Consider the following 26,352-nt stretch of genomic DNA (forward strand, 5'->3'; position numbering starts at 1 on the left):
GTGAATGACCTATCTTTACTGATCAGCTGCTCACAGCAGGCTGGAGGCACCCTGAGATCTGACTCTGGGTCCTGGGACAGCTGCTCCTTCCAACATATCCACCGCAGAATCACAGACTCTTCCAACCCTACCAGATAGCTGTGCAGCCTTCAGCTACTCACTTAACCTCTCTGAGCTTGCATACTCATCTCAGAATGAAAGATCAGTTCCTACCCCCCAGGGTTGTAGTAACAAGTAAAATAATGCATGAATAGTGTTCATAGAAAAGCATCAAGAAATGGCACCTTCTGGGCATTATGTTGTGGAGCAGAATATTCTCAGTATAACAGAGAACCTTAATAACAATGTATTAAGGTCATGGTACAAGCTTCCCCAGCCATAAGGTCTTCAGGTAGAGGCTGTCAGACCCTTGTGGCTCTTTAGTACATGAGGCAGTCTCTCCAGAGCCCTCAGGGACCTAAGCCATTGGACAGGCCATAGAAGAGAACTCTGGGCCCAAGGTTACCTCCAGACAGACCTGTCCTCTCCTCGTCCCCTTCCCCAAGAGCCTTATCACGAGAGGTCTGAAGCAATAGTCTACCAGAGCCAGAAGGGGCCTCTGAAATAATCCCAGACCTTTAATTTGTTTTGCAGCAGCTCTAGAATTTTTATCTATATAGGAGGGGATTAAGGATGGGCAATCAGCTGGGAAGGAGGGGTAAGGAGCTTACCCACTAATAGAAAGCATACACTTTCCTCCCCTAGCTGTGTTTACTTAGGGGACTATGGGGAAGGTGGAGGGTAATACGGCTGATGGAGATACTCCCCTTTGGCTAAAGCTCCTTCTCTAGGTCGTCTTTGGCCTTGACTCAGGATGTTACCCGATATCTACGGTACCGTGGGCAAATTACTTGTCTCCAGGCCTCAGTTTTCTCATCAATAAAATTTGAGTAATAATGGCCTCTCCCCTTCAGGTTGCTGTAAAGATTAAATAAAGTGATGCATGTGAATTGCCCTGCACACAGCAAGCATTCTGTTAATGGAGCCGGTATTACTGGTGTTCATTGTTATTAGTATTAGAATGTGTATTGCTGTCAATTATTAAGAATCTGAGACTCAAGAAGTATGGAAACCTTGAACAAGGCCTTGCGATTAAACAGAAAAGCTGCTGTTCGAGGGCTCCTTCCACAGGACAGAGGGACTCCAGCTCACCCACCCCGAGAGTATCTTGCTGCTTATTTTGGCAACTCTGACCTTTCCAGATGTCACCTGTCCCCTGCAGGGAGCAGAGACTTAAGACTTTAAAAGTTTCTTCTTCTGGCTGGGGCAGGAGCCCCACTAGGCTCTAGGCTCTGCTAAAACAGCCAGCAAACACACGGCCACTCAATTGGTGTCTTTATTCATACTGTTGATGTTTCCCACGGGGAACTGTTGATGGGAGAGGAGGGGAGGGCTGAGCGGGGGCCATGGCTTGGTTTTCCTCCATCCAGTGAAGGAAGTAACAGAGGAGGGACATACTAAATAGAGCGCACAAGGGAACCATCACTATGTGGACTGAGATGCATCGTGCAGTGACTTCAGACAACCTGAGCCCTTCTGTCAGGAAATGCAGTTTCAAAGTGGAAAAAGAAAAAAGATCAAAAGAAAAGAACAAAGTGCATCCAAAGCAAACTGCTAATGTAGGGACAGTCCTAAGGCAGCCAGCAGTGAGAAGGCCAGGTGTCTGGGGTGGGGGGCCACCCGGCCATGCCCCTCTCCCTCAGCCCCATGCCAGGCCAGGCTGTCGGGCCACCAGTGCCCTCTCGAGACAGTCTCTGTTGGATCCTAGGGTGCTGTAAGCCACAGATGGTTGTGGAGGGAGAGGAGCCTGAATGAAGTGTGGCAGCACCAGGGCAGCCCAAGGCAGGGCTGCATTGAGAATATCAAAGCATCTCTTTGGGGGTGGCTCTGGAGGGCTAGTGAAATATGGGAGTGGGGAGGGACACGGGGAGGGGTACAATCAGCACCTTTCCTTGAACATAGGGCAGAGCCACTCTGCAGATTCTTAAATTACCAGGTTGGGGTGAGAATGCTGATTAACTACAGAGCTAGCTGAGGGCTGCCAGGCCCAGCCGGGTCCTTCCCTGGTGCCCAGGGCCCGGTGTGCAGAAAGTGATGGAGAGGCAGGCCCCTGGGGGAGCGGGGCCAGCTCAGCAGCCTAGCCAGTCGGATTTGACGCTTCCGAACTTCACGCTCTTCAGACTTTGGTTCTCCAGCTTCAGGTAATATGCGCCCTTGAAGAAGTAGCTGTGACCTGGGATGAGAAAGAGAAGAGGGATGAGAAAAGAGAAGAGAAGATATCATGGCACCTGGAAGGTTCCTGAAAGCTTTACGAGTCTGCCTGCCATAGGGAAGAAGCTTTTACATCACAGAAGACCCTTCTGAGGCCAAACGAAGGGAGATAGCTTGGAACTGAGCTGAGTCTCTGCTTCTTCATCTTTAAGATGTGGATAAAGATACCCCCTCTTAGGCCTTGTGGTGAGGATTAAATGAGATGATAGATGCTATTATTAATATAAATTACAGTACTCCACTGAGCCCAAGCACCAAACTAGGCACTTTCTATTTCCAGGAGGCTGCTAGTCCCATCAGGCCCACAGACGGGTTTTATTTAGCTCACACAAGTTTGTTAACAGTTTTGTCTTGTGTTGAATTCTGAGTAAGTTGCCAACATGTAAACATCTGGAAATATCATACGAAAATACAGGCTTCTCGCTTTCTTTTGAAAGAGCTAGAATATCAAATAACACTGCTCCCCTGTTCTTGTGGGGCAGCGATCATCAGAAGCAGAGAAGCAACGGTCCCCTGAAAACGAGCCATGCGCTCTCTGGTTCTCCGCAGACCCCACCACTCCCTACTGTCTGCTCTGCCTGCTTCACTCATTTATGCTCCCAGCCTGGACCCTATGGACTTCGGAATTTCTTACTTCTGACATAGATGATCTCATTTACTTCCTTTAAAATCCATGCACGTTGTACATGTTCAACAGACATTTATTTCTGAAGATAATCCTTAACCTAACACCTCACCGTATCCTGCTTTTTCTTGGACATGTAAGACCTTTAGCCTCTGGAGGTCAGGGCCATGTGCTTAGCAGAGGATAGGAGCTCAAAAAGCATCTGTGTGGAATTTAATTGAAATATCCTCTAAAAAACCAAACTGGACTCATTTCTAGGACCTCCTAGAAGCCTCCTCAGGAATATGGTTTCCAAGCTCCAAATTCTATCCCTCACTGGTACTGGCCATTTTATTCAGCAAGGGACCAGGGACAACTTGAGCTGATGGGAGATCTTTGCCACATCAGCAGCAGGGTGTAACAAAGTTTGTCCTGTCTCAAACGGAGCCATCCTTCTGCTAATGAGAGGCGGTCACAAGGCCTCCTACAGAACCCAAAAGGGCCTGGATCAAACCCCAGAATGAATCCAGGGCACAGAGCCCGTGTTTCTCACCCCCAGCAGGCCTCCCGCCCTCCCTGCTCCCTGGCTCCAGGCCCTGCAGCTGTGAGGGGCCTTTCTGGGTCTTATTGCCTGGAGCCAGCTGAATGAGCAGAGGTCAGGGGTCTGGATGTCTTCCCAGCACTGGGCTGAAGGGGCTGGTTTGTTTTCCCGGGGATCTGCATGCCACCCCACACAATGAGGGAGTGTGTGCTTGCAAAGAGCGGGGCCCCAGCTGGGGGTGGGGAGTCCTAGAAAGCGGACAGAGGCCCGGGCAGCTCACCACCACCCTGCAGGTCCACCACGGCATCGAGGTTATCAGGGATGGCGTTCCAGGCGTCTGCAATGAGCTTGGGGAAGCCAGGATCCATTTTCTTCTTCACCTCATTGTATCTGCAAGGAAACAGCCATGGTGAACCAGCCGGCCTCCCTAAAGGCCAGCACCCCCCGATCCCCTGGATGGGAGGGCCCAGCTGAGGGCTCCTGGGTGAGCACAGGAAACCAGACCTAGCCCTTCGGGGAGGCCAACAACTGGAGCCGAGGGGCGGGGAGTGAGACCTGGGTAAATCCAACCCGACTCCTCACTAATCAGGCGATTGGACAGTCCCATAAAAACAATCTTGTGATTACTGCACTTTTTTCTTTTTAACTTTTTGATTCTAAATTGTCTAACTGCCTGTGGGATCTTTTTCTGAATCTATTCTTCATACTGAATGAGTCCTTTGTAAATATTATGGTATCCATGACAGTTATAAGTTTTTATGTTCTCATTTTGATGATAATCACATTCCTGGAATTTGATAACCTTGGATTCAGTAATAAGAAGCTGTCCTCAAAAGGCTTGTTTCTACCGCTAATGTTTAAGCAGTGCGTTAATCACTTTCCATCTACTTTCTCAATCAATTCGGACGTCAATCTTATGACACAATTAATACCCATTTTATAGACCAGAGGCTTAAAAAGGGCACCCAGTTTCTAAGCGGGAGTCCAGCCCAGGACTGTCTGGCTCCAGGGTGGCAAGTTGCTCTCTGACACTCAGTTTTACCAGCTGTAAGATGGGCTGTGTTTAACGTATTTAATTAACATATATATGAAATGAAATAACACATGCGTAGTGCCCGTCCCAGGACCTGGTACTGGGTAGGTATTTGGCAAGTGTTAGTTTCCTACAATCTATAGTACCAAGAGCACTAGGCTAGGAGCCCAGGGACAGGGTCCTGCCCCATCACCGCCCTTCACTGGGTGGCTCGGACACATGCCGCTTCTGCATCTGTCAAGTGGAGCTGACAGTCCACGTCCTGGGCGACGATCTTAGCCGGGACAGTGAGGTCACAATACACTGCACGAGCCCAAGCCCTGTTAGCCACAAGGTGGACCTCCCGTCACTTCAGTCCCAGCTGCCGGTCTCAGGGCAAGTTGTTATCCTGGCCCTGCCATCAGTTTGTGTAAATGCCTTGAGTATTGGTTGGCGCAGTCTTCTTCCTGGCTAGCAACATCTCTGTCTTCTTAATTTTTTTGGAGAAATTTTAAAAGGCTGGGGTCATTTTCATTCCTTGGCTCCTCCACTTACACTCAATCTATTTATTATTCTGTAAATATTTAATGAGCTCACACTTGTTGCTGGGCGTATCAGTCAACAAGATCAAGTCTTGCCCTCATGGTGCTAATTTTCTAGACAGACCTATGTCTGAATGCCATCCTGGTGACAGCCAAGCGCTCCTCTGGAGGGCCTCACACTGACTCTCTTCCTCCCTGCAGCCAGCCCGACCACCTCCACCCTGGATGCCAACAACAGCTTCCCCCATGAATTTCCTTCTACAGGGGTCTTCCCCATCTGCCCATCACCCTGAGAACTTCCAAGAAAGCCTTCCTTCATCTCAACTCCATCACGAGACTTCTTACAAAACCTAACATGCTTTCTTGTGACCTGAGGTACCAAAACCAAGTTTCCCAGCTTAAAATTCCAGCAACCCATCCACACCACCCACTGCTGTTTTATTTGTGTGTGCCTATGCCTCTTTCCCTCACGATATTGTTAAGCTCCACAAGCAGAGTGACTATGCCTTGACCCCCGTTTTCCAGCATCTAAGTAAATGCCTGGCACGTAGGAGATATTGAATATCTTTTTGTGGGCTTAGTGGAAGCTTTCAGAAGCAAGGGCCGAGCACTCCCTGGCATGAACCAGGGGATGCCCAAGCTGGAAGTAGCTGCTTATCCTCTATCACTGGGGCGCTCCCTCCTTCTCCAGCAAGGAGGCCTGGGCATCTACAGACTTTGGACCAGTGTTTCGAGCTCATTAACTGCTTCTCCTGGGAAAAAGAGCTGTCTCCTTTCGAAACCCAGCCCAGGACCTGCAATGGCTGGTTCAGTTCTGCTGCTTTTAAGGATTCACAGAGCTTCCTCTGTAGAGCAGGCTGTCCATCCCAGATCTAGGGTTTGGGAGGTGGGCTTGTTGCAGAAAAAGGACTGGGAAGCAGATAACTCTGCCCAAAGCCTGGCAAGGTACCACGGGAGCCTGAGCATCCCTCTGTCTGCATGCACGTGTGTGTGCATGCATACACACACTCACGATTACATGTGGACATGTCTGTCCCCATATGTTTACATTCACAGGGTGTGCCTGGAGGATGATTATAAATATCCTCCCAACACCATGATTCAAAGACACTAGGGTACTGTGACTCTAAGATTCACGTCTCTGTGAGGCTGGCTCTTACTGTGCACGATTCTAAGGTTTGGAGATTTGGGGCGCCGACCATGCCAAGATGCTGTTTTCAGTACGTGTGCGTGCCTAGGAGCATTTCAGAGCCTGTGGGCAGAGTGCCTGCTCTGCAGTTTCCTGGCTGACTGTTTTCTTTTTTGAGGCTTAAGATATCAATCAGCTTAAGTTGCTAAGTATCTTAGTGATATGTCTGGAATTCCACTCTGACACGGCAGACTGGGACATAAACAGCTTCTGAATGCAGGGCAGCTAGGCACAGGGGTGGGGAGGAGATGGGGGAGGAGAGAGAGGCCTTGGGAAGGAAGCAGGATTGTTCCAGGGATGGCAGACACAGGTCCAGATGCAGCCACAGGAGGAGTGTGGGGACAATGCCGGGGAAGGAGGAATACCATTCCTTCCCCACTGACCAAATGACCCTGAAGGTGCAGCGCAGGGGGCCCAGAGCTAGAAGACAGAAGAAGCTGTGACAATCCTAACTCTGTGGCCAACACACTTGCCTATACGTAACTTAGACAAGTTATTCAATTTCTTTGGAGCTTAGTTTGCTTATCAAAGGAGTGTGAAGGTTTACAACCAAATTCCTAAGGTCTGGGCTCCCTGACCCTTAGCCCTGACCATGGCCTCTCAAAACCAAACCCTTCCCTTTAGTTGGATGAGCTGGAGCAGAGAGCTACCTGCTTCCAAACTGGCACCCTACCAGCCTGCACCCACTGCCACTGGGCCTGTGGCAGACTGGCCAGAGGGTGCCTGCTGCTTCCAGTGGGGCCAGATTTGGATGCTGGCTCCCCAGTCAACACACCCATCAGTCTTCATCATATTTTGCCCTCTGCCATCCCTGCCTCCACCAACCCCATCTCTTGGGACCCCACTATCTCAGGTACAGAGTAGAACAGTGAAGAGCAGCAGGTCATCTGGGAGCAGAACCCCAGGGTTCAAATCCCAGTCTGTCACGACTTGGCTGTGACTTTAAGCTAGTTACTTAACCTCTCTGAACCCGTTTCCTCACTTACAAAACGGGAATAATAATACCCACCTCGTGAGCCTTTGGAACAGTGTCTGGCACACAGCGTCAGCAGTAGCAGCTGTTCTCTTTATTTTTATTACCCGCTTTTTTAGTGCTTCACCCTAAAATAAGAGGCTCCAGACCAGACAGGCAAGGGTCCAATCAAAAGACTTCTGAGAAGGGATAGGAGTTTAACCAGAATTGTACCAATAACGTGCCTAAGGATGGTTCACCCTTGGTGATATCTTAGAGGGCCCGTAGCTCTGAAAGATTAGAGACCAGAGAGGGGGGTATCCATGGCCCACCAACCTCCGAACGTGACCCAGGAAGCTCGAAGCCACAGTGTCTTCTCCACGTCCATGCAGCTGGCCTCCTCCGCACTGCCCTCCCTTACCTCCAGAACTTGTCTCCAGCGAAGATGTACGTCTTCTTGTTCTTGCTCCAGTTAAAGGCAGCATCCACTTTTTGGACATCAGGGGGAAGCCCCAGGCTGGTCAGCGGCTTGGGGTACCCTCGCTCCAGGGTGCTGGCTGAATAGACCCAGTATTCATTCCCTGGGGTGGAAGCAAAGGGTGTGTTGGTGGCAGGTGCTGGAGCCTCTTCCTCCCACCACCCACCTGCCGGGGGAGCCCAATGGGGCCATTCGCAACAGGAACACAAGTTCTGCTCACTTCCACATTCAATGCCCAGAATCAGGGCTCACATATAAAGTTCTACAAATTGGTTACGGAAGGTACAGGGCCAAGAAAGGCAGTGGGAGTGAGTCCCACCCTGGCTTCACTCACCAAGCCACAGATTCTCAGTGCCATGCCTGCCCTAAGGGGTAGCTGTTTCTAATTTGCACAAAGGTGTCCTGTGGGCCAGCAGTTGCCCTGATCACTCTGGGATGGAGGAGCTGGAGAGCTGGCTGGTGGAACGTGTACCCACGGTGCTGCCTGAGCCTTCAGCTCCTCCAGGAAGCCATCCTGTGCCTCCACTTCAGCCTCCCTCCCCCATCACAGCCCTTACTGTGCTCCCTCGTTAACAGCCTGGTTTTCTGTCTCTCCCACTAGTTTATGAGCTCCCTGAGAGCAGGGGCTGAATCCCTGGCACACAGCAGGTGCTTGAAAGAAGATTAATGAGCAGGGTTTCCCAACCGCTAGCCAGATGACCCTACCTTGGTGATTCTTCCCACTTACAGAGATTCCTCATCCTATTACTTAGCTCTTAACTTAATATTGTGTTTTCCAGGAATTAATTCTTAAGTCTACAGAAATAAATTAAACATTAAAAATGAAAACAAACTGGTATTTTAAAAAAAATTCTAACTAAAATGGGCATCTGCTAAAAGCTCCAGCATTAGACAGGAGTGAGAGACACCAGCACTAAACTGTCATTTTACTTCTAGAGAAGGAATCAGAAGGACTAAAAATAATTAAAAGGTAATTGAAACGTTCGCTCTGTGGGCCAATGCTAGTTGATGCTGGGTGTCTGAACCAGTCTCTCAGATGAATCCCAGGGTTTCGGAGATGATGGTCGAAAGAGTGGGTCGGGAGAGGAGGGAGGACACCCACAGGTGCCCAGGAACCTCAGTGCAGCGCCCCTGGAGCCGAGGGCCAGGCAGCTCTCCTCCCACACACCTGCAAAGAACACAGCCTTCTCCTCCTGTGGGGCCTCGTACACAGCATCGATCTTTTCCGGGAGCTCAGGCCAGAATGTGGCCACCAGCAGGGGTCCCATGGGCTTGTCACGTGGCGTCACTGTCCGCCAAATGAACCTGGGCGGGGGAAGGGAACACAGGAAACCACACCTTCACTCTGCAGCTGTAACCACATATGCCTCCCTGAGCCCATTCAGAAACATCCCAGGATGTTTCCCTCGATGGGGGAGCCAAGATCAAAGAACAGCTGGAGAAGGGCTGGAGAATGGGCAGAGCCCTCTGCAAGATGCCAGGGCTGAGAAGCAATCTCTTTGCTTCCTCTCTTGCTCCCTCCTCCAGAAGCCTTCCTTAACTACCTCTGTCCATACTGTGTTCTCCCTCCTCTGAGCTTCTCAAAATCATCAACATTGAGTGCCCGAACAGTAGTTTGATTTTTGCTTTTTGCAGTGTCTTATCTTTCCTGCCAGATTAGAAGCCAGTTGAGGTAGGGTCTGATGGCACTCAAAAGCATTTCCTAGAGTTGAAATAATGGATTCATGCATTTAGCAAGAGTAATAAGAGCCGTCGTTCATTGAGGGCCTACTAAGTGCCAGGCACTTTACGTGGCTTGTAAAACGTAAATGTCACAATACTATAAACACAATGTGCGTTCTCGGTGGTCTACCCTCCCTATCATCCTTCCTCATAAAACCCCACGTTGATGATCGTCCTTCCCCAAAAGTGGACCCAATCCCCATTCTGATGAGTTTAAGCTACCGGTTCTCAAAGTGGGATCGCCAGACCAACATCTGAAACTCATTAGAAATGCAAATTATTGGGCCCCAACTCAGGACCTATGAATCAGACCCTCTGGGCTTGAGGCCTAGTAATCTGTGTTTTAACAAGCCTTCCAGATGGTTCTAATGCATGCCAAAGTTTAAGAACCACTGATCCAAGCCTATCAGAGCTTAATGTTCCCTGGCAACTGTAATTGATTCGGCGGTGGCCATGTGACCTCGTATTTCACATCTGGAGATCTCTCTCCCTCTCTTCTGCTGGATGTGGGCAAGGAAGTTTATAGCCCCGGTTGCCACTGGCAGTCATCGTGTGGCCCTGCCTTAGGACAAAGTCAATACGGAGGACAGAAGTGGACAAAGATTTCATTGAGTCAATGACCCCCTTTCTGCCCCTGGAGGCAGCCCAACCCCTGGACTCTGTACCACATGGGAGTAATTTCTCTCCATTGTTTAAGCTGGTTTGAGTTGGGGTTCTCTGTTACTTGCAGCCAAAACATCCTGCTACAGGAAAGCATCACAATCCTTATTTGGCAAATGATGATCAGAGAGGTAATGGAATTACCGGGATTCAAATCCAGATCTGTCTCTGAAGTCTGAGTTTTATTATCCAACAGCATTGCTTTTCTTGTCTCCTCACAGTATCTAGCACCAATTTTTGCACGTGGTCAGGGCTGAAATATTTACTGATTAATTCAGCGAACCCATTAAACACTCATCAACATCTTTTTCAAAGAAAAGTGTGACGTGTCAGGCCAGGGATGGCTCCGACTTGGGCCCGGGCTCTGTGCCCTTTCCTAGCTCTGTACTCAGATCTGCACGTGTGGTCAGGACTTCCTTAGGGGGAAGTGATCCAGACTAAGGATTGTGCTGGGGAGTGGGGCCCCCAGACTCACCTCTTCCCCAGCCCTGTGGGGGGGGGGCTGTAGGACAGCACGGACATCTGCTGTTACACATCCTGGTTGGGGCGTTCGTGGCCTGATGGACCTGACTTCTCATTGCATTTTTGAGTCTCAACTCTCTCTGCACTCTTGTGCTCTCCCTACTGGCATCTGCCCCCAGGCACTTAGCCCAGTGCCTGGAGCAGAGGAGGCCTTTTGCAAGAATTTCTGGAACATCTTCCAGCTCCCCCAGGCTCGCTGGTCCACCCTATATAAGCCTGGAACTTTCACATCTCTGCAGCTTTGCTCTTGCAGTTCTCTTGTTTCAAACGTTCCCCACTTGCCAGCCCCACCACTGTCCATCTGAATTAACGTCCTCGCTCCAGTGAGGCTTCCTCTCTGGAACTTTCCTCAGAAAAGGAAAGTCGGAAGTGTCCACAAAGCATTTGGTCAATGCCTCTGTGGTCACATTTCTTTCATTCTGCCATGCACGCTGTCAGTCCTGCTTGCTTCTGTTCCCCAAACCAGACTGGGGGTGCTCAAACACTCATGTGCATCAGAATCACTGAGTGAATTTTCTAAAATGCAGATGCCTGGGACCCATTCCCTGAGACTCGAGTCAGAGGGCCTGGGATGGGGGCGGAACCCACACTTTTAACACTCACACTCCAGGTGGTTCTGGTGTGGGAGATCCACTGAGCTTTTTGAGAACACTGATCCAGGCAGTAAGTAGCCCCTCCGCCCCCAGCACAACACCCCCCACCTCCAGCTCCCAGAGCCTAGCAAAGGATTTGGCACAGTCGATGCCAAGTAGTCATTTGTTGATAATAACAGCTAGTATGACTGAACACACTTAACTCTGTGTCAGGTGTTGTTCTAAGCTCATCTAATCCTTACAACAGCCCTACGAGACAGGTTGGACTATTAATCCCATTTTAGAGAAGAGGAAATTGAGGTAAAAAGAAGATATACAATTGCCTTGCCTACAATCATGCAACCGGTTAGTAGCAGGTCCAAGATTCTAACCCAGGCAATCCGGCTCCAGAGCCATTCTCTCAACTACTATGCTCTATGAATGAAGGTGCAGATGGACATGTGGATGGATGATGGATGAACTGACGGATATGGGATGATGGATGGATAGATAATGGATGGATGGATAGATAATGGATGGATGGATGGATAATGGATGATAGATGGATAATAGGTAGGTAGATAGATGGATGGATGGATGGATGATGGAGGGATCCTTTAATGCAGTCCTAGATTCTGCCTGCCTCTAGGACAGTTGGGTGGACAGAGTGGGGGCCTTTATTTATAGCATGAAGGACACCACCTGTCTCTACCCTGTGGTTACTTGTTTCCCATACATAGAACATTTGAAGTCAAGGCCATTCCAGGAGAAGGCCTGTGGTAGACAGGATATTGTTCCCAATTCTTTCCTCCATCCCTATTTTAGAAATACACCTCCACGTGTGTTGTCATGTGACTTTGCAGTACCACCCCCTTGAGTGGGCGCTGGGCTTGGCCATATGATTGGCTTCAGCCAGTGGAATATTCTCAAACATGTTGAGAGTGGAGGCTTTATATGTGCTTATGTGGTTTGATCTAGCCTCCTGTGCTTCTGCCATCTGCCACGAGTAGCTGTTAATCCCAGGAGAACGAGGGACATGTAGAGCACCCCTGAGCCCAAACTGTAGCCCAAAGTCAAGATACCTAGTAGACCCACAGACTAGGAGAGAGCCCAGGAAATGCCTGCTGTGGTAGCCACCGAGATCCGGAGACTGTCTGACATGCAGCAAAAATGGTCTAATACAGGTCATCCTGGGAAGCCCCCAGTGGGGTCCTTGAGCAAAGGATGGGGGCAGGATAATGGGGAAGAGGCAGAGGGCAAGGAGGACAGGAAGGCAGCACTCGCACTCACCGGTCCTTGAAGAAGAAGATCTCCCCACGGATCTGAGAGATGCCATCAAAGACAATGTCCTGTTTGCAGATCTCTGGAGTGATGGGGCCCAGTGTGGGGGTGGGGCCAGTGCCAACATCAATGTCGGGGGAAGCCCCTGGGGGAGAACACGTGACCTCAGACTCTCTCCAGCTCCAGGGGTTCTCCCCACAAGGCTGAGCCCCCAGGCTGGACCACCCAACCCGCTGAGGGTCAGAAGGAAGAGTGTTCTGGCCTCAGTGTCAGCCCAAGGAAGGCAAGGGGACAAGGAGTCAAGGAGACGGAACAGAAACCAGAGTCCTGAAGCCCTTTGCCTTTAATAAATGCTTTCCCAGTATTCCCCAAATCAGTCCTCTCAACATCCCTGGGAGGAAGGCATCATTATAACCCCCATTTCACAGATAAGGAAACCGACGCCCAGAAAGGTAGTATGAACTGCCCAAGGATTCAAACCCAAAGCTTAGATTCATGAGCCCACGAGAGTCCAGGCAGTCAGAGGGAACACGTGGGTCCAGCACTGGGGGTGGCACTTTCTCAAGGGTTTACTCCTTCATTCCCTGGGATAACCAGCCACGGTTTAGAGATGAGGAAACTGAGTCTGGAGAGGGAACAACCAGCTCCGTCTCTTGCAGCTAGTGAGTGACAGAGGCCACACTTGACCCCAGAGCCTCTCATTCCCACTGCAGTTCTTTCCCAAGTCTAATGTTCCCGACACTTTGTCACTCCAGGACCATTTTCACCGTTTTGGCTTTATGCAGGTACCATCAGTACTGTAATATATTTACTTAAAAAAAAACAAAAGGAATCACTTTGTAAACTCTGGCCTCATCGTAAGCATTAATAAAAATAAATGGTTTTGGGTACTTGCTGTGTTGATCCTATTCCATGTTAAAATAAAAGAATTGTTAGGAAAACCAGAAACTTGCACTCCTGTATCATCAAGATCATTCCACACGCTGGGAAATTCTACCCTGTATTGAGCTAACTCTCCTGGATTCCAAACCTCACCTGGAGGTTTATACCTGGTTGACCTTGGGCCAGAAGGGTTACCTTTCTCAGGCCTCAGCTGACCCACCTAGAAAATGGAGCACTGATTTCTGCTCTGCCTGCCTCGCAGTGTGGCTCTGGGGAGCCCAGAGGGGCTCGGATACTATTGTTATCTGGAAAGGAAGGGGCTGTCCAAGGGCCCCTTGGGGTGTTGCTCTGATACCCCCGACCAGGTCAACACTCCTGCCTCCTGCCCTGGGCTCCCGCAGTCCTGGATGGATGGGGTCTGGATGGTTTCACTCCCTGGGCTTCCATTGCCAGCTGTACGACCTCCTCAGACCCCTCCCCAAGACCCCCAGGCTGCAGCTTACCATAGAGATCTTGAATGCCCTTGATGTCATCGTGGGACAGGCGGAAGTTCTTGGTGTAGGTATAAATGGGTGCCATCAGGGCTCCGGGATCCTGTGAGTGTTCCAGCCCCATCGCGTGGCCAAATTCATGGGCTGCCACCAGGAACAGGCTGTACCCTGGGCCACAGGGAGGGGAGAGAGGGGGGCAAGATGAGAGGGAGAGAGATGAGAGAGGAGTCAAGCCTGGCCCCAGCAATGGAGACATTTGAGGACATCCCCATGGTGGTGCTGAGACCGTGGAAGTGGCATGTCATGATTCTTCCTTCTCCCAAAATTCTGGGGTTAACAGACCATGCCTATTGCTTACAACTAGAGCCAGCCAAAGTCCCCTTGCCCTTTCCAGGTGGGCTGCATGTGTGCTATAAAGGAGAGAACACAGCACTTAAACAAATCTCTACTTAGAGTTCCATTTGTTAAAATTCCTGTTTCCTGGCTTTCTGTGTTTCTCTATAAAGACTAGGGGCAAAACCTGCTCTGAGGGGTATCCAAAGAGGTAAGACAGTGGTGAGAGACTGGCCCCGTGGGTCCACTGTTTCTGCCCCAGGTAAAGCAATAAAAAATTCTCACTTGGAGTAGCTGCCCAGGCTCAGCCACAGACAGCAGGTAAACCCTACATCACACGCTGTTGTGGGTTGAATCGTGTCCCCCCAAAAGATAGATTCAAGTCCTAACTTGACCGTGACCTTCTTTGGAAATAGCATCTCTGCAGGTAAGTTAAGATGTAAGTGAAAATGAAGCCATCCTGGAGTAGGGTGGACCCTTAAGGACCCATGTCCTTATCAGGAGAGATGCATAGGGATGAACACATATGGCCAGGTAACAATGGACGGATGTGGCCTTACTGACACCTTGATTTTAGACTTCTAGGTGACTCCCTAAGGACAAGAGATACATTTCCACTGTTTTAAGCCACGTGGTTTGTGGTACTCTGTTCTGGCGGCCCCAGGAAACTAATATGCACCCCGGGTGGACCCAGCTGGCTTTGGAGCCTTAAACCATTCCAGCAGGTGGAACATCCCACCTTTAGGGAGAGGCTGGAGCAGAGCAGGTAAAATCAGGACATTTCCTAGCATGGATTTGGAGGAGGGTAAGAAAAACTCCTTTGACACGGCATTCAATATATGTAAAATAAATAAATAAATAAAATTAAAAAATAAATAAGTAAAATCTCCTTTGGTCAGCCTCTATCAGTTGGCATTCTTTAAGCTCCATCTCATTGGGAGCAAAAAAGAAAAAAAGGAACATAAGGACAGGCCGACCTAATTCTGGCTGGCCAGGGACCAGCGCACTCACCTGGCCATCTGGAGCTCTGAGCCCAATGACACTGGGTCCTGCAGACTAGAGTGGGCACAGTCCCCCACAAGGACCCTGCTCACTGCACTGACCACACAGTACGGTCATGGCCTGTCTCCTGGACACTCTCTCACTCCAGCCTATGAGTCCTGGAGGGCAGGGAGCCGCCCCAGGCAGCTGTGTTTTCAGCACCTGACACTGACAAGGACTCCTCCATTCACAATTTGGCAAAGGATGGTGTAAATGGGGCAGGGAGGGTGGGCTCTGGGGGCTCGCCTGCGCTACGTGGCGGGTGGGGGTGGGGCAAGGATGAGGCTCCTCCCATTTTCTTCTCTTTTCCTGCCCAGGGTTCCTGCGCCCAGCATTGAGATATTTTGGGCAGTGACAGCCCCACCTGGAGGGGTGGAGAGGTGGAAAGAAAGCAGCATCTCCTCGGGAAAGCTCCTTCCCATGCAGGAAGTGGGTACTGGGATGGATGGGGTTTTATTTTGGAGGCCATGTCTCCATCTCACGTCTAAGCAGGGGACGGGTCTCCCCTGGAATGGGCAGCATCTCTACCAGGGTGGGTGGGCATCTGGGAGGCAGTGTCTATGCCCGTGGCGGGTGGGGACTCTGGAAGATTTGGGGTGTGTGGTGCCTCTGCCCATGGCCAGGGCCTGTACCTTGGTCAGGGCAGAAGCCCCACTTGCGGTCATCGTCGTAGTTGGCCGTGGTTGCGCACCACAGCTTCCCGTCACTGCGGCCAGCGCTGGTGCAGCTCTCATGCTTGTTGCCCAGGAAAGTGAAGGGGAAGACACAGGGGGCACCTTCCGAGTTTCCGCCGACAGTGGACATGGCTGTGGGGTTAGGGACATGTGTCAGAGGGCAGCGAGGGGTCTGAGGCCACCACCGGGGAACGACACGACATGGATAATAAAACAAGCTTAGCAAGTACTCGCTCAGCTCAGGGCACTGGATCAAATGCTTTGTATACCCTTCACCCTGCTGGCCCTCCACAACAACCCTGTGCATATTCTGTCCCCAATTTCACGGATGGGGAGCCTGGAGCTCAGAGAGATGAAGTAACTTGCCCAAGAGGATACTACTGGGAAGGGCCAGGGCTGGGATTCAAACCCAGGCAGCCAGATTCCTGAGCTTTAATTAGCCACCCATGGATAGGGCCACAGGGGCCAGAGGCAAAGGGAGCTGGGCAGAGCTGATGATGGCAACACACTTGCCTAGGGCAGGAGACCCATCACAGACAGTCCTGCGGAAGGCCTACCTGTGTCTCCTGCAGAGAGCAGGTGCTCAGTAAATACCTGTTGGAGGGAGGGAGGGAGGAGGAAGGGAGTCCTTACTGAAAAAGAGACTAAAAAACTGAGATACAGAGTAAGACAAAGAAAGGCTGGGAAGAGAGACTTTGAGATTGGAGAGAGGAAGAGACCACTGTCAGGGGGCCTGAAAGAAGATGGGTCACTCAGAGAGGGTCCTGGGCGGGACTGACATCAGGCATCACCAATTCGGCCGAAATGGCCTTTGGTGCCCAACGTCTGTGCTGTAGCAGCTGCTAAGTGTCCTGCCTAGCACCTCTGTCCTGGGGAAAGGGGGTGAGGAGGGGGCTCTCAGCGGTTTTCTACCAGAGGGCAGGGAGAAGCATGACACCCACCAGTCTCAGGGCAGAAGCCGTACTTCTTGTCGCGGTCGTAGTCCTCAGTGGTACCGCACCAGCGGTAGCCGTCGGTACGGCCCTCCGTGGTACAGCTGTCATAGGATGTGCCCTGGAAGCGGAATGGGAACTTGCAGGGCTGACCGTCGGCGTTGCCACCCATAGTGAACAAGGCTGGGGGGAGGAAAGAGAGAATGTGAGAGATACCACCCACCTGCCCATCCCTGGACACCTGCGTGGGCACAGAGCTGGCTGGCTCCCCACCTGCAGGCTCACACCAGGGAAGTTGTAACATTGGTAAAATATTAAAAAACATCTACACGGGTTGGCGACTTGCTGCTTCTCTGAGCTGCCATGGATAACTACCCCTACCTCCCTGGCCAACCCCATTCTTCCTGTGGGAATTGATGGACCCCACCCCACCCCAGCAATACAACAGTTAACACCTGGCACCCAGCAGGGGGCCTCCAGAGCTCTGCCTCAGCCCCAGTCCACTCTTGTGCCCCTACATCCACAGTGGGCAGGAGAGCAAGAGCCTCTCCATTTGACAGACAGGGAAACTGGGGTTCAGAGAAAGCTGATTCTGGAATTGCTCATGGTCACAGAAACAGGAAAACTGGATGAGAGCTGTAACTGAAAACTACAGAACACCCTCATCTCACCCTCTCCCTGGCTCACTCTCTGTCACACACGCACGTGCGCGCACACACAGAGAAAGCTTCACTTCCTTTCAACCTCCCCCACCACCACCTTCCTGGATGCTGCGGTCCCTGCAGGAGGGAGAGGAGGAGGGGGAGGGAGGAGGAGAAGGTGGTATCTTTGGGAATCTTTTAGCACACACCCAGGCTCCCACTCTGACATGCGCCATGACTGGAGAGTTCAGGGGAGAGAGTAGGATTAAGAGTCTGGGCTTGTCTGTCTTGGGTTCTCCCCCTGCTCCCCCGTACCCTCATCCACCCCTAAGCTACAAAATGGTGCGTCTCTTGATTTGCCAACTCGCAAAACCACAAGTGCGTAACAAGGACCATCTGTGCACAACGGCGCCAGAGGTGACCTCACCAGCCCCCATTAACTCCACCATGGCCAGAAGAGAGCCTGCTCCCTGGCCCCCCACCACAGGTCTCGGGGACCCACACCCTCACTGCTCCTCTCTCCCCACCCCAGAGACCTTCTCCTGCTACACCAAGAACAATGGGACTAAAGGAGGAGGCAACACTGAGGTCAGTTGCCTTGGTAGCCTCAAAGTGGGAAAGGCAAAGTGTTAACCTCGATGGAGACCAGTCTCCGCCTCTGGCCTCCCAACAGCTGCACTTCTACCACCCAGGAAGCCCCTATCTCTCCTCAGATCCTGCCCCCAAAGGGATGGAGAGAGGCAGACACTGACTCAGCAGTCAGGAGGGGCTGAGTAACCAGCACCTCTGCCGCAAGACCCAAACACGTGCATGTCGTGCGAACTTGCATCTGGCTAAAGACCAAGTAAATGGCTAATGTCCAGAGCAGGGAAAAACCCTTCCCAAACTTACAAATTACATCTGCTCCCACTTCTATTATCAAAACATTCAGTTCTGATCACAGGGGTTGATACGTGGGAGGGTTAACGCCACCTGAATCCCTACTGGGAAATGCAAGACACATGAAATATATTTGTTTTTAAATACTGCTGACTTTCTGGTCAGTGCTTTGAACTCTTACTTAATACAAAGCATTGCGTGAGCTTTGGTACTAAAAGTGTAAACAGGAACACAGTTAATTCACTCTTTGTTTCTTTCCCTCTGTCAGCATGGCTGGTGCTCAGGGTTCAGTAAAGTCAGATAGATTCACGAACATGTAAAACTACAGCCAAGAAGACAGAGGAATCTATTTATCTGCAGATCAAGTGGTCTTTATGAGATGGGGAAGAAAAAAGTATTTTAAAAAATTTCGGATTTTCTCCCATTTTCCTCACATTTTCTGGGCTTTCAATCTGGAGAATCATTAAACACAATGACTTGATCGAGTATGAAGTTGTATGTGCTGTCTTTTTATGATTTTTGAAGTGTCAAGGGTGTACTAAAAAAGGATTGAGTGTGTACTTCATACCCTTACGCCTTTGAAAAACAACTTCCTCTACATGGCTTCAAAATATATGAAAATCTTGTCTCAGGCATTGACAAAAACACACACACAAATACTGTCAAACCTAATGCCTTTGTCAAGACACAGAGATGCAGAAACAAGCAAAGATAGATGGAGACCAAGAGAGGGAGAGGCAGATGGAACAGCCCTCGTGCCCAGACACACACACACACACACACACACACACACACACACACACACACACACACACACACACACACACACAGAGAGTCAGCATGACAATCAGGAGTAATGGCTGAAACTCCTGGGGTCAATGTCCCCAAACCAGGTTGGGTACCAACCTCTGCGTCTGAGTCTTGCCTCCCCATCCCACTGCTAGGCTTCTGATCCACCCCTAAGCTTCTACTCATGCCCTTGAACCCCTAATCCTACTAGAGTGTAGAGAGTGATTCTGGAGAGAATCATTGGGCATTTTAATCATTCTAAGTTCATTCTTTTTTTTTTTAACTCATTTTAAAAAATTTTTATTTTATTTTTACATCGGGGGGGAGGGGTAATTTATTTATTTTTTTGCTTGTTTATTTTTAGAGGAGGTACTGGGGATTGAACCCAGGACCTCATGCATGCTAACCATTCACTCTACCACTTAAGCTATACCCTCCCCTCATTCTAAGTTAATTCTAATGCATATCAGAAAAAAATAATTAGCACGTCAAACCTGCGATTTGAAAAATATTATGGCTAATGGCGAAACTTAAAAAAGGGAATTGGTTTAATCAAAGTATTAAGTGAATCATCGCACAGATGAGGGGGACACAGTGATGGCTCAGATTGGGACGTGGGGCCTGGAGGACGTTGTGGGGATGCTGGCTGAGTGGCAGTGCCAAGCATGGGGAGTGTGGAGGCCGGGAAGGGGAAGCTTGGGATGGAAAGCCTGGGGGCACGTGGACGCTCACCTTCATGGGGGCAGAAGCCGTACTTGCCATCCTTGTCAAAGTTGTAGGTGGTGGAGCACCAGAGGAAGCCGTCGCTGCGGCCCGTGTCCGTGCAGCTGGTGTACTCCTTGCCATTGAACAGGAAGGGGAACTTGCAGTACTCCCCGTCGGCATTCCCATACTTCACGCGGACCACTGAGGGGCCACACAGGGTGGAGGGTCAGCCTCTCCAGGCCTTTCTTTGGAGACTACGAGTCTCACTCACCCGGGTGTGTGACCTCCCTCCTCCTCCCATCTCTCTGGTCCCATCAGAGTAGACGGAGGGGCCCAAGGTAGCCAGGGAAGCCACAGTCCTTGTTGCTAGGTGACAGGGAGGCATGCCGAGGACTGGGGAGGAGGTTTGGGATGCGGACGGTCACTTTCTTACCTTGCCCTTCCCCCAGGGTCCACAGCTCATCGTCATCAAAGTGGGAGTCTCCCCCAACGCCAGGGCCGGGGGCGAAGGCGTGAGCCAGGAGCCCATCTTTGCCATCAAAGGGGTATCCATCTCCATGCTCTGAAACACACTGGCTCTCAGCTTCTAGCTGCCCAGGCTGGGCACTGAAACCCAGCGATATCGCACCCCTGGTTGGGGCACGTTAGCCCACCCCCTAGCATCTGTCCCCATCCCCAGTCCCAGCTGGGTTATCCAGGACTGGGGATAGAATGAGTCAACAGAGTTGCTGACTTGATTGTTGCCATCCTATGGTCTACACCACTCCAACTCTACACTACTTCATTGTCTACACTACTGCCAACGACACTATACCTACTCACATATCTACACTGCCACACCAGTGTCCTCAGCACCCATCCTCCTATCCTCATTGTCCCCAGTGTCTAAACCATCTACACTCACGCCCACGCTGCTCTCTTAGCCGTATCACCTACCTTCATGTCATCACGAATACTATCACCAACACCCACAGCACTAACCCTCGAAACCACTTTGCCCCCCAGGGCCACCCCACCTACCCACATTTACATTGTCTCCTGTGCCCATGACACTTACCCTTGTCACATACTACTCAGTATGTCTACACTGCCTGCCTACATGTCTACACTACTGCCAGTGTTCCCACCACCAGCCAGCATGGCACCCCTGACCCTGGGTTCTATTCCACTTACTTTCAAGTCTACCCTGCTCCATAGTATCTGACCCACTCTCGTATCAGGGTTCCTCAGCGTCTACCAGTGTTATCCAACAGAACGTCCCGCGTGATGGGAACATGCTTTGTCCAGTTTAACAGGCACTAGCCTCACGTGGCTCCTGAGCACTAGGAATGTGGCTAGTGTGACCACAAAACTGAATTTTAAATTTTATTTAATTTTAGCTAATTTAGAAGTCAGTAGCCCTATGAACCCAAGGGCTATCAAATTGGACAGTGCGGGCAGACCACTGCTTTCTGGTTCACACTGCCTCTGGGGAATACCCAGGGTCACGTCCTCGCCTTCACATTCACGCGGCAGACACTAGTCTGCTCCCATCCACACCACTCCAGTGTCTACATCTCTGCCCTCCTAGCTAAGCTGGAAAGGAGCCTCCTGTGCCTCTTTAATGTCCAGATCGCCCCCGTCTCTACACTAGTCCCCCTGCTGGCCCCCCTTCTGCCTACCCCAGCGGCCAAAGTTGATCATGATGTCAGCCTCTCCATCATGGATCCGAGAAAACCGCAGTGGGGTCACATCACTCCAAACTTGGAAGGCACGAGCGAAGGCATCATCCACTGTCTCGGGGTCCAGATCAGGGGTGTAACCAATGATCCTGGAGGTGGCAGAAACGCGTATGAGCATGTACGGCTGCACCTATGCACGCGATTGTGTGCGTGTGTGCAAGGGTGTGTATATGCAATTGTGTGTGAGCCTGCATGACTGTGCACAAGGGTGGGTGCATGTGCACAGGTGTGCAAGTGTGTGCATACGTGTGAGGGTACATGGGTTTGTGTGCACGAGTGTGTGCATGTGCGTGTGTCTGCACACGCAGATGTATGTGCGTGCATGTAGAGCAGAGCGCGCTGGGAGAAGAGCCCACCCAGAATTCCTTGAGAGCCCATGAATTCTTAGATCAGCCCGGATCTGTCTCAGCAGTCTCCGCATTCTGGGGGGCTGGTGGGGAGGGAAGGGGTATAAATAGTGAATTACGGGACACAGCAGAGATCTCATGCTTGGAATCCAGCACTAGTCATTCAGAACGGAGCTCTTAGCCCAGTTAACAGCCAATTATAACAACTCTATAATATAAAACCTAATTAGCAACTGATCATCAAGTTCACTTTACCTGCCCCAATGACCCCACCTACCAGTAATAGTAGCGTTTATTACGCTCTTACTAAACGCTGGACACTGTGAAAGCCCTTTACGTATGTGATCCAGTTCCCAACCAACCTACGAGGAAGGTTTTTGCTTTAACCCCATTTTGTAGATTGGAAAACCAAGGCTCAGCAGACTGAAAAGGAAGTAGCCCAATGCCCCAAAGCCGGTAAGTGTGAGATTCAAGTCCTGGTCTGTCCGACGCCTGTTCCTAAAGCACTTTGTATGCAGACTCCTTAAGATGCCTCGCCCTCCCAAGATACCTCCTGGGTTCCTGGAGTGGGGAGAGGGCAACACCCAACGAGTCGCAGTGTCCCTTGGCCCAGGGCCCCGCCTCCCGCAGCCCTGCCCTGGCACCTGTAAGTGACTTGGTTCTTGTCCCACTTGGGCTTGCGGGGGAAGAAGTTGTAGTTGGCCACATCGGGGTTGCCACAGCGCGGCTTCCGCATGGTCTCGATGGTGTTCTGGTCGAGCTCGCCTGTCTGGGGCAGCCCGAAGAACTTCTGCATCTTCTTCAGTGTGTCCTTCAGCACAAACAGGTTACAACTCTCTTTGGGGCAGCCGTAGAAGGTGTTCAGGTATTGCTGGAAGAAACAAGCACCCCGAGGCAAGCAGCCACGTTAGGATGGTACAGTATCGACCAAAGGAGTCACGAACGCAAGGGCACTGGGTGGAGCCCTGGGTTACCCCACTAGCTGAGGGACATAAAAGGTGAAGGGGGCATGGTTTGGGAGCACAAGTTGGGTGCTTACTATATGCCCAGGCACTGATGTCAGCACATATTAACTTATTTAATTTAATGCTCACAGCAACTCTACAGTGTCGACATTATTACTATCTCCATCATACAGAGGAAACTAAAGCAGAGAGGTTAAGAAACTTGCCTAAGATCACACAGCTCACAGAGGGCAGAACTGAACTCGAACCCAAGCAGTCTGGCTCCAGGAACGGTACCCTCTACCACCCCCTCTCCCTCCATCAACTCTTTTAATCCAACAAACTGCTGACATAGGGATGATTTTCCTCACTTTTCTTATAAGGAGATTCAAAGGCTATGTGTGTCGACTTCAGCAACAGACAGACCTGGGTTCAAATCCTGGATCTGCCATTTCCCAAAAGAAAACAGTCCTGTCCTTCGGGTACTGCGCAGCCAGCTCAGCGCAAACTGAGGCCACAATCAAACAGGCCCCTGCAGGGGGGCAGGGACCAGTCAGCTAGCTCATTTATTTGTTCAACAAATACTTTTTGACACTTCCAAGGTGCCACGCCCTGTGCTAGTGCTGGTGGGGGTCAAGTGGTGTGCACAACAGACGTTTCTAGTTTCTAGGGTTTGAATCCCAGTGTGGGAAGGCTGAAGGACCAAATAAATGCAAAGTTAATTATGTGATAGAAACGGCAGAAGGAGCCAGGAAACCTTATCACTGGCATCATAACCTTGCTTCAGAGGGTAGTTAGGAAAAGGGAAATAGAGGTGCAATAATAATAATAGTAGTTGTTGTTGTTATAATGACCAATGATTATTGAGTGTTTACCATGTCTCAGTTACCCTTCAAAGTGTCTAAGACTACCTCTCCTTTAACCCTGAAACAGGCACCATTTTTACCCTGTTTGCAGAAGAAGCCAAAACTGAGAAGTCAAGTCACTTGCTCCAGATTTACCAGGCCAGTTAATCAGTGCACCCACTGATCTGAAGCCAGGCAGTCTAAGTCTAGAGCCTGGCTTCTCAAACCCCCCCGCCACTGCACTGCCCCTGGGCTCCATGGACTTCCGTATGCTGTAGAGGGTATGGGAACCCAGTGCTCCAAAGCTTCTCCCTCACCCTCACCCCCAGTCCCATCATTAGGCAGACCAGCTCCAGACCCGTGAGAAAAGTAGCCCCCTAAACGTGTACGGTCTCCTAACCTATTTATCCAGAATGGGCAGAGACCTAGATGCTGGAAAAGGGGCAAGGGTGCTGTCACAGCCTGACAAGTGGTTCCCTGGGTGGGTCCGGCTGAAGGAGGGTAAGGGCTTTGAAGGAGAACCGGGCTGGAAGAAACATCTTGAGGGGACCCCAGCCCCAGGCCTTTCGGCTGCCCCCATCCCTGCTAGTGCAACGCCGTGGCCAGAATGCCCCTCGGGCCAGGCGCGCCCGCGCGCGCGCTCTCGCAAAACAACATACGAGCCGCAGCTCGGAGCCCCGCCAGGAGGGAGGGCTCCCTGGCGGCTCTCCGACCCAAGCCCAGCTCGGTCCGCCCCCGCCCCACGCGCCGGAGCCCTCGTGCTGGCCCTCCCTCCGCCCTGCCCGCCAGTTCTCTCTGTCCTCCGACCCCTTCGGAGAAGTTCGAGGAAACTTTCCAAGATCTAACCCTTGACCCTCTCTGACCAATTTGTTCAGTGAACCATTCGAAAAAGATGCGCCGTCCGCTTCCCTCCAGCTCCAAATATTTGCCAAAAATGGCCAGTAGAGAGGTTTGTCCAAGGCCCCTCTCCAGATGTGTGCCAAAGGTCCCAGATGTTTGCCAAGTCCCGTTTTGCCCAGAGCACTCACGCTCGTGTGTGCGAAAATTTATCCAACTCATGTGCCAAAAGACCCTCTCCCCTAAATCCTACTGGGGTTTAAAGGATCCGCTACCATTTGCAAGACACCCCTTTGGGCTTTTTGCCAAAGGCCTACCAGCACTCTGTCCAAGGGCCTGGTTAGTCAACCCTCCAGATGTGTCCAAAAGTTGTTTACAAAGCCGCCCCCTTTGCAAAATCTCAGATACTAGACAATGTCCTTGTTATTTGCAAAAGGGGCCCTTTCCAGGGGTTTGCCAAAGCACTCCCTTCCCCGCCCCCGCTGGCGGCTCGCCCCCCTGCTGGGTCCTGAAAGTTGCCAAGTTTTTTATCAAAGGCCTTCCCCTCTCACTAAAGTTCTCCTGAGGTTTGCCAGAGATCCCTCCTTCTCTTGGCCAAGGACCACCCCAGGCTGTTTACTGAAGCCCTTCCCCCACGCTGTGCGCCCACCCTGGGGACGGGTGGCGGGAAGACCCCCCCCCCTCCACCGCCAGCCTCCGGAGGTGGGGTGGTGGGAAGTCCCTCATCCTCCACCGCCTAAGTTGGTCTAAACTTGGCTCGATGAGGCCAGCACAGCAACTCACCACAGCCAACTCTTTGTCCGTTTTGGGGGCGACATCTCCAGGGAACTTGATGATGGGCGACGGCGCGGCGGCGGCGCGGCCCAACAGGCAGCCCAGGACGCAGAGCGCCCGCAGAGGGCTGGCGAGCGCGCCCCGGGCCACTCGCGCCTTGGTCATTGCGCTCCCGGGCCCCGCGCGTCGCCCGGGGGTGGCTGGCTCGGTGCGTGCGGCCGCGTCGCCGCCTGGCTGGCGCCTGCTCCGCCGCGCAGCGCTGCGCTCCAAGAGGCTACTTGACTCGGTGGTTTAGGCTTCGTCCGCCTCAGCGGCGCATGGTCCGGCCCCCGCGCCCCAGCCCGCGCCGCGCAGCCTGCTCTCGCCGGTCCTGGCAAAGCCTTTGTATGTTTAAAGCCCCAGATGCGCAGCCTCCAGCCACCGCCTGAGGAAGTCTGGATGCAGCGGAAACTAGGGAGGGCAGCAGCCAGATGTGGCCGGCTGGGCTGGGAGGGCGCTGGCAGTGTGGCGGCTGGGAGAGAGGGGCCGCTCAGGCCCGCCCCTCTCCGCCCCCTTCCCCCTCTCGCCCTCCTCCTCTTTTCTCCTCTCTTCCTTTCTCCGCCTTTTCCCCCTCGGCTGCAAGCACCAGCAGGGCTCGACCGCCCAACCTCTATTCCGTAATCCAGGCGCGAAACCTAAGGACTCTCTGTGGGGAAACATCTGGCGCGTGCACTCTAGGCTCTTGACCTCCTGAGCCTGGAGAGCAGCGGATCTTGGAGTGACTTGCAGGGGCAGGACTGCGGGCACTCCGGCCACTCCCAGGGGCATGGGTCAGAGATGGCGGGGAAGGGTCAGAAACAGATGATCAGCTGCACTGATGGATGGATTGTCAGAGAAAGAGATTTCAGATGATTAGAGATGGAGACAGAGAGAGATGGACAGAAATGGAAGGAGAGATGGAAACAATGTGGAGGGTCTCTCCCTCCCCTCCCTCCCTTCTTTCTATCTTTCTTTCTCACTCCCCTCTCCTTTTCTTTCTTCCTTCTGTAAATGTTTAAGCATTTACTTGGCAAGCGTAATGCTAGGTGCTACACTTGGAAACACAGCAGTCTTGGTCCCTGTCCTTGAGGAATATCCCCTTCCTCTCCCAGGA

General features: G+C 51.6%; 1 protein-coding gene across 1 annotated transcript; it reads right to left on the minus strand.

Moving 5' to 3' along the window:
• Positions 1-1,357: 1,357 nt before the first annotated feature.
• Positions 1,358-25,710, minus strand: MMP2 (matrix metallopeptidase 2). The gene is made up of 13 exons (XM_031458425.2): positions 25,230-25,710; positions 22,465-22,691; positions 21,414-21,562; positions 20,186-20,314; positions 19,780-19,953; positions 16,748-16,921; positions 15,765-15,938; positions 13,771-13,926; positions 12,395-12,530; positions 8,797-8,933; positions 7,572-7,731; positions 3,736-3,845; positions 1,358-2,272 (listed from the first exon to the last, which is right to left on the minus strand). The coding sequence occupies exons 1-13, from the start codon at positions 25,383-25,385 to the stop codon at positions 2,169-2,171; spliced, it is 1,986 nt and encodes a 661-aa protein (XP_031314285.1). The 5' UTR covers positions 25,386-25,710; the 3' UTR covers positions 1,358-2,168.
• Between the last annotated feature and the right edge of the window lie 642 nt (positions 25,711-26,352).

Source organism: Camelus dromedarius, chromosome 9, assembly GCF_036321535.1.
Source record: "Camelus dromedarius isolate mCamDro1 chromosome 9, mCamDro1.pat, whole genome shotgun sequence".
NCBI classification, from domain to species: Eukaryota; Metazoa; Chordata; class Mammalia; order Artiodactyla; family Camelidae; genus Camelus; species Camelus dromedarius.

What these genes read in the sequence shown, in the direction of transcription:
- MMP2 (XM_031458425.2), bottom strand. Translation starts at nt 25,385, where the DNA reads ATGACCAAGGCGCGAGTGGCCCGGGGCGCGCTCGCCAGCCCTCTGCGG. An exon ending in CGGCTTCTGCCCTGAGACTG is followed by an intron (nt 15,939 to 16,747) that starts GTGGGTGTCATG and finishes CTAACCCCACAG; the next exon opens with CCATGTCCACTGTCGGCGGA. An exon ending in GGGCTTCTGCCCTGACCAAG is followed by an intron (nt 13,927 to 15,764) that starts GTACAGGCCCTG and finishes CCTGTGGCCCAG; the next exon opens with GGTACAGCCTGTTCCTGGTG.